The sequence below is a fragment of the Spermophilus citellus genome, assembly GCF_964194105.1.
Source record: "Spermophilus citellus genome assembly, chromosome: 14".
Taxonomy (NCBI): Eukaryota; Metazoa; Chordata; class Mammalia; order Rodentia; family Sciuridae; genus Spermophilus; species Spermophilus citellus.
Window position 1 is genome coordinate 58,075,994 of NC_138194.1, and position 17,676 is coordinate 58,093,669.

Below are 17,676 nucleotides of genomic sequence, written 5' to 3' on the forward strand. Positions count from 1 at the left end.
ACCCTAAACATGTATGAGAAGACATGAATGGTGTGGATATATTTTGCATACAACCAGAGATATGAAAAATTGTGCTTTATATATGTAATATGAATTGTAATGCATTCTGCTGTCATATATAACAAATTAGAATAAAAAATTAAAAAAAATAAATCCAACATGGTTGCAATTCTTTGCCCAGATTCAAGATTTATGACCACAAAATAATAGAATGCTTCTTTTTTCATACCCAAATAATCATACTCTTCAGAAACATACTTAAAATCTGACAAAACAGAAAATATCATTTTTACTATGTTGTTGAATGATTTAAATATACATAAAATAATTAATTCATAAACACAATTTAAGCTGGAAGTATTTTTCTATTTGACTATTAGTGGCAATTTAAAAAATTCCAAGGTGGGCCAGAATTTTGTCTTTTAAAAAATATGATTTTACACTTCTCAATAGTTGAACTTCGAATGCTATATCGCACTAGAATCTTGGAATTTATTTGTGAGAAGATGCTAAGAAGTGATTTAGAAACACAGCATTTTAGAGCTAAATGCTATGAAGACCAAAATGTATCCAAGTACCAAATTATAGTCTATTATGAAAAGGGCAAGCAGGAATCTGAGGGACCGAGTTCCATGCTGTATGTGAAGTAGTGAAAGAGCAGATATTTTAATCTGCATTTACAGATCTATTTAAAGAACCACCATTTCCTCTACTCTTGATGATTTCCATTCTTAAAAGATTTCATGGGGACCTCTGCTTTCAATACCTTTTATATGTCAATTACTCCCAAATCTGTGCCTCCCACTGACCTTTCCATTCAGAGTCAAACTCAATTATCCAACTGCCTACTTGATTCCTCTCGTTTGGTTTTCAAATAGATGCTTCAGATCGAACATGAACATTTCAATCTCTTCATCTCTCCCCCGCCCAGTATTCTTTTCCTTGTCTCCTTTTTCTCCAGAAATTGCACTACTCAATTTTTGGGTGAAGATCCTAGAAATTGTTTCATGTCCCCTGAGATCCAAGTCATAAGAATAGTTTATTATGATTACATTCAAAAGGAATCCTTCATCTATCTCTTTTGCTTCACCTCCACTGCTACTGTCCTCTCTGCCTGTCCAATGGTCTCCCAAGTACCCTTCTTACTTCCACTCTGGAAGCCCATTCTTCACAGCAGCCAGAATGACCTTTAGGGACACACATAAAATCAAGTCACTGTGCTCCTGAAAATCTATACTGCCTTTCCATTGTACTCAGTACAAAGTCTTCCCGATGACTTCCAGGACGCTGTGCCATTGGATCTCTACTGACCTGCTTGACCTCTTCTGACCACTTAATGGCTATGCTCTAACCACAATGCTTTCTTCTGTTTTTGAATGTCCTATTTTCATGTCCTTAGCACAACTATTTCATCTGTCCATGACACATTGGTCTGAATAGTTTCATATAGCTAAAACCTGTCCCTCTTCAGGTACCCCTCAAGTGTGCCATTCACAAGTGAGTTCCTCTCCAACTTCTACTACTTCCTAATTACTCCTTATCTCCAATGAATCTCTATCCCTAAAAACCTTGCCATACTTCTTTGTAACATTTCTCAATGTAAAAACCATTAAGGTCATTATTTTTTTTTTTTACTCCAACAGAATGTAAGAGCCATGGGAAGCCTTGTAGTTTTAAATATTATCTATCTTTATTGTCTAGCACATGTGATATAATATGTTTTGAAAAATAAATTTTGAATGAATTAATGAGGGCTAGGCCAGGACTGGTACAGACATCTGAAGGAAGCAGACATTAAAGTTATTGAAAATGGAATTGACTGCCTTATAGTCATATTGTCACTACAGGCAGCTAGGTACAATTAGGAAGGGTCATAAATCTAGAATGAATGTATTGATAAATGTTATGACTCTGGAATTATATAATTATATAAATATGTATCACCTATAATTCATGATACATCAGATCATATGCCTGGAAATTATATGGAATCCTACTTTCAATATTTTTAAAGCCTATAAAATCACAGTGATTTAAATAAAACACGTAATAAGAGTATATTCATACACTTTGCTCTATCTTACAAAAAGTGTTTGAAGTAGGAAGGAAATGAACTGAAACCATTTTCTCATTTATTAACAATATTTATTGTAAATTTGGTATTAAATCTAAACTGATTTCATGAATTTGAGGTATCTCTCAAATTAATTTAATATTAATACTAATAACTAGTATTTATCTGTAAAGTAAAATTTTTCTAATAAGAACTAAATTTTTAGAAGGGGAAGAAGATTTAAAAAATATTTCTGGCATATATAGGAAAAAAACTATCTGATAATTAAATGATAACTTTTAATGTTATGTATGAAACTCTCCAACCCATATTGAAGATTGAACTTAGGGCCTTGTGCATGCTAGGCAAGCTTTACCACTGTGCTACATCCAGAGCCCAAAAGCTAAACTCTCCTTCTGTGTCTGAAAACCAATCTCTCCAACATATCTTCTCAGCCTTCTGTCCTATGCCTAGTCCTGAAAGAGTATATATAAATAATCAAAACTAGAGAATTAAACAACCTCAAGGGTTATAATGTTTTAAAGAATATAAGTCTGCACATTTATTTTATTTAGTGGTCATTATTCTGTGGCAATAAGTACTTCATTTTTTCTCTTCTATTATATTATACTTATATAATGTTGAGAGTCATTATGCTTTTTGTGGCTCTAGCAAACATCTCTATGCTGAATCCTTTTGTTTGTGATTTACTACGAAGTGTTTTAGAAAGGCCTTGACTATATTTTCATGAATTAAAATCTATGGATATTTTGTTATAGAAATATAATATACGTAAAAGTTGAAAACAGAATAAACTCAAAAGTTTACATTCTTACACATGGAGACCAATTATAGGATTTCATCACAGATAAAACTCAATGTCTGAAATCATTTGCAATTAAAAATCATAAATTTTAAATAAACATATTTATATCCTTAGTTATTTTTCTCTTAAAGCTGGAGATAACAAACAGGGATATTTTATGCCAGGGTAATCAGGCAAACTCTTTAGGAGCACATAAGACATTAAAGCCTGTGTATTCTTTATAATGTGCTTAGAAAAGGCAGCCCAATGGCATATGTAAGTCCTACAAACCAGTGAGGGCTAATTAGTGCTTTCATATTGTTACCCAGTTAGTAACAATTTAGTTGAAATTTGAGTTTTCATCTTTATTACTTTTTCTACTTAGTATTTATTTAAATTGATAAAAACAGTCTTCATATATTTTATATGTAATATCTGTCAAAGAATGGACAGGGGTGGAGCTATGTATACTTGATAGATACTGTGAGTTATAAGGCTAACAATTTAGTTATAAAAAAAATTTATGAATCCTGTTAGTGATGTCACAGGAAAAAGGAGAAGAATAAAGTTTCCGGGAAGGGATGTTATACTTCACGCTAACAGTATCTACTTCAGTGATAGCTTGTTAATAGTTCACAGCATCTGCTTGTTGGTAACTTAATAAATGACTTCTAAGGGAATACCTGTGAGAAAACTGAAATTATTTGAAAATGGTCACAATTAACTGTGTGTGAAGGGTAACCATTTAACATTGAGTGTAAGGACACACAAAGCTTGTACTAAGAAGTATTTTTTTTCCTAGATGTAGTAAAATTATAAGAAAATGTACTATAAGGACACATATATTCACTGCCTATGTAGCTTTATAGGCATGCAAAGAACATGGAGAAAAGAAAGAATATATATTGTAGAAATATACACCATAATAAGTAGGCTGATCCATAATGAGGGGATGTGGGGGGAATGGAATAAGTTTGAGGGGGCCAAGGGGAGGGGGCACAGAAGTAGCAAAGACAGTAGAATGAGATGAATATCATGACTCTAGGTATATATATGACAACACATGTGGTACAATAGATACTACATGGTGTACAACCACAGAAATGAAAAGTTGTGCTCCATTTGTGTACAATGAATTAAAAAGCTTTCTGCTGTCATGGATAACTGATTAGAACTAATAAAAAAATAAATTTAAAATGTATTAGAAAGAAAAATCTAAAAAAATACATCATAAGAAAGTCACATTAGTTCATTATATGGTGATTTATCTTAAATATTATATTATTTAAAATGTATTTTAAAATATTTTCTACTGCATTAACTTGTGTTTATAGCCACACAGATTCGTTATCAACAGCGCTTGCCTATGATAGACCAGAAACATTGACTTCTGGAAACATTCATTAACTCTTTCCTATGTGATGTGTGTACTGACCTGTCCCCTTTGAAGAAATAGGTTTTCCCAACGTCCTCCCACCAAATGGCTGAGTCAATACCATGGGGGGGAATTCCACTTCCGAGAGTAATCAAGTCATGAGGGTAACCAGGTTGAAGAGTTGTGTCCTTGAATACCCAATATTTGTTACCTGTACGAAATAAGTGCAAATGCAGAATGCATTAATTGAATGTCAGATTAGAATATCTCTATTAGCACAATGCATTTAAGTTATTTGCATGGAATCTTTGAAATATGTTAGTAGCAGTCATGTGTACAATATTGATGTTATTTTTGAAACACCAATGTTATTTTCAAAAAAACAGATATAATGAATAATTACACAGTAATATATTCAAAATTGCATTCATTTAAAAAATAAAATAAATTTACAACTAGTACTAAAGACATAATTCTGAGTCACAGATCCAGGATTCTGCCCCTGGGAATTAGATCCCCTATTTTTCTTCAAAGCTAAGTCATCCCTGGGTTTTGTTCATTCTGTGTGTCCTCAAATTGCTTTAATGATTATGTCTTTTCTGTTGAAGCACTTCCTCTGAGCTGACCTCTTCCTTTATTATGTAAAAAGTCACAAGTCTCTCTAGTCTTATAAACCATCCTCCTCTGATTCTGCCCTCTTTCAGCTGTAAACTATCCCTCTCTATAAGAGTGGTAACTGAGGGGAGGACAATTTAAACCCTAACCTGTGCAGAATTGCCAGCACATGATAACACTCAAGAGCAGGCCAACTTCAGTCAGTTGTATTGCTGCTTGGAAATTCTCTGCAGATGACATATCTACTCCTGCCTCATGTCCCCAGCACAATTGAGCACCGTCCTTCACAGTATGCTCATCCAGTTGTCTCCAACCAGTTCTCCCTCCACTGAAAGCTGATTTCATACCCAACAGTGCATTAAAACTTCTTTTCTTCTTGGAGCCCTCAAGGCCCTCCAAACAGTTCTTCACCTTTATCTACTGACAGAATTGACCTGATATTGTAGTGCACTTTCCTCCCTAAGCTGCTAGAGAGCCATTTTCTCTTGGTTCCTCTCTATCTTCTGCAGTGCTCTTTTCTGAACTTATTTTGTCAGAGACTCTGTTCCTTGCTCTCATTTTTTCTTTCTCTATAACGGAAGGAATCACAAACTTAGATACCTACAAGGGCTAAGTTAGAGATGGCAGGATTGGAGTATCTTCACTAATATTGGACATTTCTATGAAAGTCAGTAAATATCCATTGCCCCAAAGGCTTCTCTCTCTCTTCTCTGACCACTTAGTTTTTTTGAAAGATCCAACAACCTATTGAATTACTAACCTCTCCTCGGATTAATATTTGGTAAAGTAGGAGTTCCTATGTCCTTACTAACTAATGTAAGGCCTTGCTTTATTTTAAAAAGTAGGAGTTCCTATGTCCTTACTAACTAATGTAAGGCCTTGCTTTATTTTAAAATATTTAAGTACCACTCTTGGATGAGGACTATGTATACTGAAGCATTTAAGTCACACCTCAAAGACATTTAAAATTCTTAAACTGCCCTAAAACAACACAAAACAAAACTAAAACCAAACTCCACATCTTCTGCCTGGATTTAATGAGGACTCTTGAGTTTGAAACCATGGGAAATCTCATTTATTTTCTATGACGTTCTATTACCATTTGATATAATTTACAGTAAAATGTTGAGTGTCTCAGTATTCCAAGAATCATGTTAGATACTAAGAATACTAAAGAGACAAAGACTGAATCTCCACCATGATCATCATACATGAAGAGGCAGACTGAAACCAAATGCACATATATATAATTGCAACAACAGAAAAACTAATAAGTGCTATGAAGAAACATACCCTAAACTGAGAAAAAGAAAAAAAATAGAGGGTCTTAATTTAAGGTCAGGGAAAAATCTCTCTAAAAAAATAACATACCAGCCGGGCAGGGTGGCACACACACACCTGTAATTCCAGTGGCTTGGGAGGCTGAGACAAGAGGATTGTGAGTTCAAAGCCAGCCTTAGCAAAATCGAGGCACTAAGCAACTCAAGAAGAACCTGTCTCTAAATAAAATACAAAATAGGGGTAGATGGGGCTCAGAAGTTGAGTGTCTCTGAGTTCAATCCCTGGTACAAAAAAAAAAAAAAATCTAAAGAAAAAAAAGTATTTATGCAAAGAATGTCAGGAAAAGTGACCAAGCAGAAGAGAATTAGTTATCAAGGAAGTGAAAGATTAGTGGACAGTAATGAGCAAGGAGGATGGCACTGATAACCAACCTATGGGTCTGATTTTAATTTGAGTGCACTAGGAAACCATCAGAGATTAAATTATAAAATGATACAATCAGTTTTATATTTTTAAATGATGACTTTATTCTTTCGTGAAAAATGAATTACTGTAGGAAGAAATTAAAAGACATGTCAAGTTTCTTTTGCAAGAAGTAATTAACTGAATCACTCATTCAACAACCTCTATAGTACAAATACCAAGTGCTGCTGCAGATGCCAGAGGTATGGGAGTGAACAAGGAGAGCAGCATCTCTATCTCCTAAAGCTTAGATTCTAATGGATGGGTGTGGGAAAACCAGCCTTAAATAAGCAAACAAATAAATGAAGATACCCCCAGAGGAATAAGTATTTAAAAACAGAAAAAGGACATGAATGGAGATGGATGGGATTGGGGCTACTTTATAGTGGACACAGAAATGATCCTCCTATTCAATTGTGGACTTGTATCATTCAAAGGCTCCAGCTCAGTGAAGGTTGTTTTTAATGAGGGAAGTATCAAGAACATATGCTGTCATGAGAAGAAGTTTGTTATGTGACTAGAACATAGTATGATAGGAGTGTAGAGTAAGGATAGAGGTAAAGATCAGATAACCTTTACAGGAGTTTGAATTTTGTTTTAAAACAAAGACAAAATCATTGAATAGTTGCATTAGAATGTTCATCAATCGTAGTTTGAACTAACGTTGCATAAATTGAGGTGTAGAAGAGAAAATGAATTCATGATATATTATAGAGATGAAATTATAGGCATTTCTGAGGGACTGGCAGAGGGGAGTAAACAAAGATAATACCAAGGATGATTCTCAAGTTCTGGTTTGTGTAGACAAGAGAATCAGAGTGTTATTCAATAAGACAAAGACGAATGGAGGTGGGTTCAAATCAAGAGTTTGAGATGTCAGCATGATATCTACATAAATCATGTAATCAACTGGATGTGCCCGGGTGAAGACAACAATTTTTAAGTTATAGTATAAATATGGTGTTTATAATTTACAATTTAGTGAGATTATCTAGGAGACAGTATATAGAGAAAACAAAGAGAAGCCAGAACTGGGCTTCTAGAAACATGTAACCTTCAAATAAGATCACATAAAGGAAGAATATGCAAAGGAAGAGAAAGAAGAAGAGGCAATGAGAAAGAATAAAATAATAGTATATTTCAGAAGCCAAAAAACAGAGTGGTAATAAATGGCGCTCTCTAATCCAAATATCTCTTGAAAGCCAAACAGCTTATATAGTCACCTATTGGGATTTTCTGCAAAATTAATTTACAAGTCCAAAATTGTATTCATCCCAAGATCTTTCTTCTTCTTTTCCTTCTTTGGGTAGATGGCCTATTAGTTAGTCAGGGGCTCACATTGTTTTTCATATTTAATGATTCATTACATTCAACTTATTTGAATTCCTAACTCTCACTTGAAGTTGTCTGCTGAATCCCACTCTCACTGTAGCTAGCATGAGACATTTCCATATCCCTTCTAAAGATAATTGCTTTATCTCTTATCCTCCATTGTCTCCCTCTATGCTATCACTCCAAACCTGGAGCCAGCCAATGTGCTGCAGAGGAAGCTATGGAGATATGGTGCAGTCAGAGGAGCAGAGATGAGTAGAGCCATCCATATTTCTCACTTGGCAATGTGGCCCAAGGGGCATTGAAAGAGTTTCCCACTCAGTAGGAGAAAATATTTGTTATATAGTACGAAGCCTGAGAATCCATGATGGCTATGGACAAGAAGACATTATGAGGAGGTAGAAATTGTGTCAAGAGAGATGGCGTGAAAGAGAGAAGAGAATGGAATAGATGTGAAGAGCAAACTAAGAAGGGGAGAGTGACCAGGGGGTCACAAAGAGAGTTCTATTCCTGAATTGTGAGTTCTTGTCACACACCACAAATCCCCTTTAAGCTCTATTAACCCAACTGGATTCATTTTCATTTAACTGAATGAGACTGTTCAATACAACTTTTGAACATTTAAATGTCAAAAACGATATTAGATGCATTTGAGTTCCCAAGTCTCTTGACCAGGGTTCTAGCTTTTAGCCAATATTCCATGTTGTCATCTAGCCAGGTGCCTTAACAACAACTTTCTAGCTTATATTATTCCAAAATTCTCCTTTCTAAGCTCCCTGCCACCTGTTGGTTTCTCTTTTATCTACTCTTCCCAAGGTCATTAAAGAGATTTCCCTAAAAGGCAAACCTCATCTCTCTTTTGTTTAAAGTTTCCAGTGATTTTTTTTTCATTGCATTCAGGATAAAATTCGAAGTTCAGCTATATGCCATTCAAGGGTCCTTTCAATATAGGTGACATATCTCATTCTCATTCTATTTGTCTCCCTTTTTTGGAAAAATCTGATAACTCTTTCAAAATTCAGTGTCATTGCCCTGGAAAAGATTTCCTTTTTGAGAAACATAGGCCAATTTATTGTCTGAGTACCTGGTCTTTACTTTTATTGTATTGTTAACTAGTACACTACACTGGCTGGCATGGATCACAAACTTTCTCCCAACTCCAGGCTATGAGAAGACTTGAGGAAAAATATCAAACATGACATGATATTTTCCTGAAGCACCCCATAAAAATGCCTGGGAAATAAGAGGTACTTAGCAAATGATTATTGATACAAAGAACCATGTTTAATATTACACAAATAATCAAATAGAGGATCAATAAAATGGGACAATAAAGGCTACATCAATAACATGGTACTCATTAGTCTTGAATCCTGTTAACAGAGCAGGAGAAATGAATCTTATTACTACCACCAAGTCTGAGCAACTATAAAGGCATACCCCAGTATTGTGTTGGAAAACCATTTATATAAGTGATTATATTAAATTGTGTGCTGGGAAATACTGTCATACAAATATAAACCTATCCTGAGCCCTTGTTAAATCTGAAAATTTCATAAAGAAAAACCCTCACCCAAAGGTCCAGATCATTTTCTTGCCAGATTCAATGAGATAGAACATTCAAGGAGCTGTTTCACAGTATGCTCCATAGTTTAGTCATATCTCTGTAGCTATTAAAATAGAGGATCTTAAAACAATAGAAGAAAAAGAAAGGCCTATTCTGCTGGCCTGCACCTCAGTGACTCATGGCATTCTTTCCTTTCCTCTCATTTTTAATTAGGAAAGGGTATATAGTTTCGATGTCTCCCATGCTAGCTATTTAGAGTAAATCTTTAATCAGTTCAACTCAGTTGTCCTTTCATGCAGGGACGTTCTGGCATGCTTTACAATACTTCCCTTCTCAGTTCCTAAATTTTATCATTTGCACGACAGTCTCTTCACACTATTTCCAGGGATTAAACTGGATGAATCAATACCCAGGATGCCCTGGTGTACATGGCAAGAGAAAATGTTCACAAAAGCTTAGTTGATAAGTTGTCCTTGTGTCTCAGGAGAGGATGTTGTGAAAAACAAACAGTTGTTCTAGGAAATTATTCTTATTCTAGTACAAAACTGTTACTTAAAAATTGTGTTACAAAAACACTTTTCTATACTGTTGGTATAGTGTTTTCCATCAACAAATAGGAGAAATATTCAGTCATTCACTTTTAATGATCATAGCTTTGCTATAGAAGATCTTGAATAGCATTATTTTCTGTTAGGAAAAAACACCAAGTGATTTTTAAAAATATGAACTTATGTGCACTTTAAAAACCAAGGCAAACCAGAAAACTTATCAGCAAACATAGGTTTGCCTGGTGGATTCCCAGCAGTTAAATACAAAACTTCAAGGGAGACATCTACCTTGCCTGCAGTATTTGTGTCATAGAATTCAGGGAAATAACAATGATTATGAGTGATAACATCTAATTTTCCAAGTGTTTTCTAAGGAGATACAATTATATAATTAGTTTTGTATCTTAGTAAATAAAGATGTTCACATGACAAAATTAATTTATTTCCAAAGCTTTTTAGTACATGAAATTCATAATCAACTAATTCTATTTTGAACATAAAAGGTAGGTTTTAAACTACCTTACCATCAGACTGTCTGGTTCTCAGAAAATACTGCTTCTTGGTCAGAATGAAGGTATTTGCTGGATTTCATATGGAGTCAACATATTCTAGAGCAAGTGGAAAAAACTGGTCCTCATTGACATTGTACTTGGCAGAATGTAGAGGAAAATATCAACAAGCTAGAGCTAAAGGCTGAGAAACTTTAAATAAAAAGTATAATCACAAAGAATGTTGAGAGTTAGAAAGGACTTTATGAATCATCAACTATGGTGATTTTTCAATGGGATTCATTTATTTACCTAGTCAAAGTCTGCTTATTAAGAGCCTACAGAGTCATTGAAATAGGAACTGCAGGTATAGTGATGAAGAAGGCTCTTGTGGAGCAGACAGAATAGGGGAGAATATAGACACTAGAGAAAAAAATCCCATGAAGAATTTAATAATTAAATGAAATGTTATTCCTTCCAGGATAAATGTAGTTTCTAATGACATCTGACCTCTTCATTTTCTTCTTTATTAATCAAGAAGACAGTGCCTACTCTGGAAGTTAAGATTCATACCTGTTTCTTAAAACCCTGCAACTGAGCCCATGTTACTGGTGGAAGTGCACTGTATTATTTAGATGTACTAAATCAGAAAGATTGTTGAGAACCCAGCCAACACCTCCATTTATTTTACAGGTCCCAGAAGGGATGTGCCTTAAACCATACAGGCAGTTTTTAATAGATCTGTACTATCGTCCAGGTCTTTTAATTCAGTGCTCACTTTATTATCCCAAATCAACTGTCTAAACAAAACAGATTCACACTCTTTGTATTCAGAATTGCTTATGATTTCCTCTACATTTATTAACAGGGTTGTATTTACTCATTATTGCTCATTGTATCTTCAGTCAACAGATACCCCTCTTGCCTCATTACTAAAAAAAAAATTAAATTAAATTAAAAATAAAATCAGCTATACTTGTTTTTCAGAGTCCCTAAAACTCTACAGAAACATTTATATATTATGTCTTCTAATATAACAGTGGTCAGTAAACTAGGAACACTAGCTTTGGCTTTATTTGTGAATAATGTCCATTTATTTACATACTGCCTATGTTTTCCATGACCTTTTCATGACAGAACTGAGTAGTTACAAGAGAGATCATATGATCTTGAAGAATAAAGCCTTTACTGTGTGGCCTTTTACAGGAAATATGGGGATGCACATTAATTGCTGGATAACTCCAAAGCCTGAGCTAATCACTATTCTATATTTATGTATTCTTTAAAAATACTTCAAGAATCTGAAAAAAAATACCAAAAAGCATATATATATTTTTTTCCTTTTTTTGTTAGATACTTGGTTTACTTCAGCATGCAAAAGGTTTAAAGTCAGAATAGGGATGGCAGAGCTATCAATTATGATCTGTAAGATCCTGGCAAAGTCACTATATCTGAGTCTTTTTTTTTAATTTGTGCATAAGATCCAACACCTCTCATTTGGAGTTCTGGAAATAATGAGATATCAAATATACTATATTAAATATCATGGTGTCCGTAATGGTGCTTCTTAATATTATAACATAGCAGAAATACTGGTCAAATTTGCTCTTCACTTACTCCAGTAAATAAATAATACCAATAATAAATGATTAGGTATACTGATTTACACTAGTGCTCTTTATTGTAAATATGTTTTAATTTCTCTATTGTGTATAAGTAGATAGGTAAGAAAATCTGAATAAATATACAACTCTGAAGGTCATATGACTTTTGGTTTCTAGCATTTATGTTTTCTAGGTTCCACAATATTATCTAGTTAACAAAGAATTTTGAATGCATATGCAAATGTGGTAGCCACTGAGGTGTATGGCTCAGATCTCCCTTCAAGAGAGAACTTGCCATCAGCTAGGTGTTTCTGAGTCTGGTATCAGTTGGGTGAAGGTCATGCTCTTCTCTAGCAGCCTCCAGCCAAAGAACAAACAATGCAGAATACTGAAGCCTGGCTATTCTGCTCTACATAAGACTCTTTTAATAGTCACTCTTTGCTCTGAATTTCAACACTGGGTTTGCCAAGACTATGTCATAGGTGTAGCAGCTTGTTCTCCCTTGATCCTTGAAAAGCTGACTTCCCTCTTCAGTAAACCTCTTGGCCTCCTAACTTTGCCTCTGTGTATACTTGCAAACTTTTGTTTATTGTGCCACTTGGAGAATAAAAGGTTTTTGAGGAGGAAGAACGTTTTTAGGTATGCAAATAATACTGATATGAAAATACTGCCAATTGAATTATAAATCCAAATAGATATAACAAAATACACCACAGACTTATTGAATACATGTTGAAAGAATAGGTTATCATCAATGAAGAATTTCAATCATCAAATATTTGGATCTTTGATTCAGATGACCATTTCATCTCAATATATAATAAAAGGTTAATATCAGAATTTTCTGATACTAAAAATTCACATTATAAATTCATTTTTGTAGTTACTAATACCATTAAATGTAAATCCCTCAATCTAGTATAGCTCTTTAGACATAATTTTCCATTCTACAGAAAAATAAGTAGTCACTGCATACACCTATGTATAGTGAAATATTTCTTTTAGGGTATCCATTGTATTATGTAAGCAATAATGTGTTTCTATTTCAAATAAACTTCATTAGAACTCCCTAAACCTCACAGGAGCAATGAATTCTAAGCAGCATACAGAAATTGCTGGTTTATGAGTATTCATTCAAAATGAAGTAAAAATGCAAGTAATAGAAACCATTTCTGAAATAAACAGCTCTTTTCTTCGCCATCTTCTGCTGCCACATATTTTTAGACAATTATTCTTTTTCTGTACATCTTTTGTACGCCTTTCTTATTCCCAAATTTTATTATGCTCTTCTTTCTGCCTCATATATTTTAGTTTCCATCCTATAAATGATTTTTACTTCTTGAAATGAAACTGTCAGACACAGTGAAAAGTACTGTTTAAAGTTATTAAATAATAGCAACAAAAGGAATTTTGAGAGAACTTTTCAACGACTCGATTTTGACAATGCTTAGCAGCTTCATTTTAAAATTTACTTTCTCTTCCTGAAAGGATTGTACCTAGATTTTTTAAAAAAAATATTATTATCTCATAACCATTCAGTCTGAATATGACTAGCAATTGAGAACGTAAACATCTGCCTTAGTTTTGTTTACAAAAATGTTGCCCTATTATATTGGATCTACCTGAGTAATAGTAAGATAGCTGACAAGCACAGTGGGGAATGCACTCCACTGCTGGAGAAAAGCAGATGACTTCCTTGAGGTGTGATGCATTTTCAATTCCTGGGTCTCTAGCAAAAGAAACCACCCTATGAACATGAATAAAGGAGAATGCCTTGGAGTTCCCTGCCAAATGTCAAGAAGAGGGGTATGGGAGGTTGATCAGTGATAGTCACACAAGCCAAGTCACCAGCCTGCTGACATTTAATAAGAAAGGCCCAGGGTTTGACCCTCCCCCCACACCCAAACACAAGCTACAACACTTCAGAGAATCTTCACTATGGTGGAGGCAGTGTGTGATGGTGTCCCGACACAACAACAACAAACAAAATTTAAAAAAAAAATTAAAAACAAAAAACAACAAACAAATATAAATTAGAAAACAAAACAAAACAAACAAAAACAGACCACACAATCTACATAGGTGAATTAAAAAAAATTCCTTAAAATGTTTATGTACTTACTTGTACCTTACTTTCTTTTAAGGTTTTTTTTTTTTTTATTAGAAACAGAGGTAATAAAATGGTAAAACATTTAAAAATAAACAAAAATAAGACTAAAGAAATGAGGAATAATAGAATACAGATAAACAATATAAAATAGAAACGATAAGCTAGGAAGTGGTTATCAACATATTTTTTTAGCCATTTCCATTATAGGTATTCATTAGAAAATACTTCATAATACTTTATATCATTGTAAGTTAGTATTGTTTAAAATTGAGATTATATAAAATTTTTCTCTATCTTCAGTAAATGGATAAATTCTTTATTAAGATGCAGCTAATTTTGATTCTACTGAAGTTCTCAGATGCTGGCACTTTCACTTGTGGGCAGTTCCTGAGGAGCGAGGTGCCTGTGCTTAAGGGGTCACCCCACCTGACTCTCACTGAGCACCACTAAGGAACTAAAATTAGAATATTTTGTTTCCATGAACTAACTATTCCAACACAGACAGGAATGCATAGTAAAGTTTTTTTCTTTAATAACAGCTTTATTTTGATATAATTATCATGCAATGAACAACATATATTTAAAGTAAATCATTTGTTAAATCTTGACACAAATATACCCATTAAATGATCAACATAATCAAGATAATGAACAATTTTATCGTCCCAGGTTTTCTCATGCCTCTTTGTATTCCTTCTCTCCAACTTTCCCCAGGAAACCACTGAGGCACTTTCTGTTGCTATACTTCAGCTGGCATTTTCAATAATTTTATAAGAATATTATGATACATTATGTACCTTTGCTTTGCCTAAATTCTTTCACTCAGCAAAACTGCTTTCAGTTTCATCTGTGTTATAGTGCTAATTAGTAGCTTGTTCATTTTCATTGCTGAATATAATTCCATTATTGGATGTACCACAGTTTGTTTATCCATTCACCTCTTGAGAACACTTGAATTGTTTCCAATTTTGTAATATTGCAATTATAGATGTATGGAAGTGTTTTCCAGAAAGAGTGTGCAGTTTTGCATTCACATAATCTAAGAATGAAAGCTACAGTTCCTTTCAATCTTGCCAACACTTGACATTGTCAATCTTTTAAATTATGTCCATTTTAACAGATCGGTAATGGTAGCTCATTGTGAATTTAATTTATATTTTCCTAATGAATAATAAAGTTAAGCATTTCCTCATGTACTTATTTATTACCCATATATCATTCTTGGTGAAATTTTGTTTAAACTCTCCTTGTTTTTATTGAGCGATTTTGATTTCTTTGCATTGAGTTTTTAAAGTTCTTTATATATTCTGGCTACAAAGCCTTCATCCTATACTTGGTTGGCAAAAATTGTACCTTGTCTGTGCTAGACTTCATTTCTTTAAATGTGTCAGTGCCTTAGATTAGGTACAGTGAAGTGATGGAAGGGGAGGAGATACGGGGATAGGAAAGATAGTAGAAAGAAACAGACATTGTTACTGTTATATATCTGTGACTGCATGACCAATGTATTTCTGCAACATGTACACTCAGAAAAATGAGAAATTATATCCCATCTTTGTATAACAAAGTACATAAATGCATTCTACTGTCATGTATAACTAATTAAAATGAATAAAAAATTTTAAAAAGTGTCTTTAGAGAGAAATTTTTAATTTATTTTTTCTTTTGTGGATTATGATTCTGACATTTAATTCTAAGATATTTTTTTCCTAAGCCAAAGTTTCAAACATTTGTCTCCAATATTTTCTAGAAGTTTTATAGGTTTAGCTCTTACATTTAGGATAAAGTCATTTTGAAATAATTTTTGTATATGATACAATGTATGGATTAGTTTATTATTTTACATACAAATATCCAAAATCCTTGGATTTTCATATTTGGACATTTATTGAAAAGTCTGTCTTTTCTGCAATAAATTTTCTCTTTACTTTTCAAAGGAAAGTTTAGTTAAAAATTACTTGTCCATACATGTTTGAGTTCATTTTTTGGTCTCTATTTTGTTACGGTGATCTACCTTTTCTATTTTTAAGCCAACTCACACTGTCTTAATTACCATAAATTTAAAATAAGACTTAAAATCAAGTAGTAATTTCAAAGTGGTTTTGATTATATGGATGTTTGAATATGAATTTTGAATCAGCCTGACCATTACTACCACACATGCTGCGTATATTTTAATTAGGATTTCAATGAACTTATAGATAAATTTGGTTAGAATTAGCATGGCAATAATACAGAGTGCTCTGACCCACGAATAAAGCATATTTGTACAGTTACTAAGTCTACTTTCACTTAGCAAAGTTTTGTAGTTTCCAATGTGTAGGTCTTTCACATTGTTTGTAGTTTGATTCCATACTACTTGATGTTTTGGGACAATACGACATGAAAACTATTTTTTTTTTCCTTTCAATTCCTGATTGTTCTTTGCTGGTTTGAGATGGGGGACAATTCTTCATAGGCATCTTCTTTTTCAGTGTGTCTTGCAGAGAGGCGGTGACTGCCTTTGTTCTGTAATACATTTCCAAGACATCTGTATACCAAATAGTCTTGGGATTACAGAGACAGTGTCTCCTTCCCAGTTAGGGGAAGGTTTGTTTACTGTACAAAACAATAAAGAAATGCTTCACTTCAGGAAAAAATTCAGGCAGGTTTACTTCTCACTATGATGAATTCAAGTTTTTTAAGTTTGTGGTTCCTTTTTTGCAGCAAAAGTGGTTACATACACAAGAGTTAGCTGGCCCTATTCATATTTAAACATGAGAACTGGGCTTCAGAAAACTTATTGAAAATATCTATACTCTGGTGTGTGTGTGTGTCTTTTTCTGTGACTGCAAATTCTCATGTCTTCCTCCGACATTCATGAAAGTGACACTAAATTAGTAGCTTGCAAGCAAGGCAAAATCTCAGAATCTTCACATTTCTTGAAGATTTATAGAAACATAATTGATATTCATATAATTATCTTGTGTCCTGCAACCTTGCAAAATTAACTTATCAATTTGAGAAGCTTTCTAGTTGACTGCATTACTTCTACATAAATAATCAATTTGCTCTTTGAACAACTGTATTATTACTGTGATTCTTTCTTTGTAATATGGATGCTTTTTATTTATAGTTCTTGCCTTACTACACTAGATACAACATCCAGTATCATATTGAATCGACTTGATACATGCAGAAATCCTTGTCTTGCTCCTGAGCTTATGGGGAATGGCAGATGTTTTATATTTTACATTTCGGGGTTAGTAGTTTTACATCTTTATAAATATTCTTGAACTTTAAAATAGATCTGTTGCTTGATATCGATTTTATGACTTCAGGTGTTACCTTAAATATTTGTTAGGCAGGACCAGGGGAGTACTCATTTTAGGATAATTATTCCTGACTACTAAGGTTAGTCCTGTCTCAGTACTGTATCCACTGCCCATGACAGGTG

At 33.6% G+C, this 17,676-nt stretch overlaps 1 protein-coding gene across 1 annotated transcript in view; it reads right to left on the reverse strand.

The window, feature by feature from the left end:
- MMP16 (matrix metallopeptidase 16) overlaps positions 1 to 17,676 on the reverse strand; it is a 279,495-nt gene that overhangs the window by 18,449 nt on the left and 243,370 nt on the right. Inside the window, exon 8 of the mRNA XM_081266469.1 lies at positions 4,294 to 4,444. Coding sequence (XP_081122595.1) covers positions 4,294 to 4,444 — 151 coding nt within the window. The remainder of the gene's footprint in view (positions 1 to 4,293; positions 4,445 to 17,676) is intronic.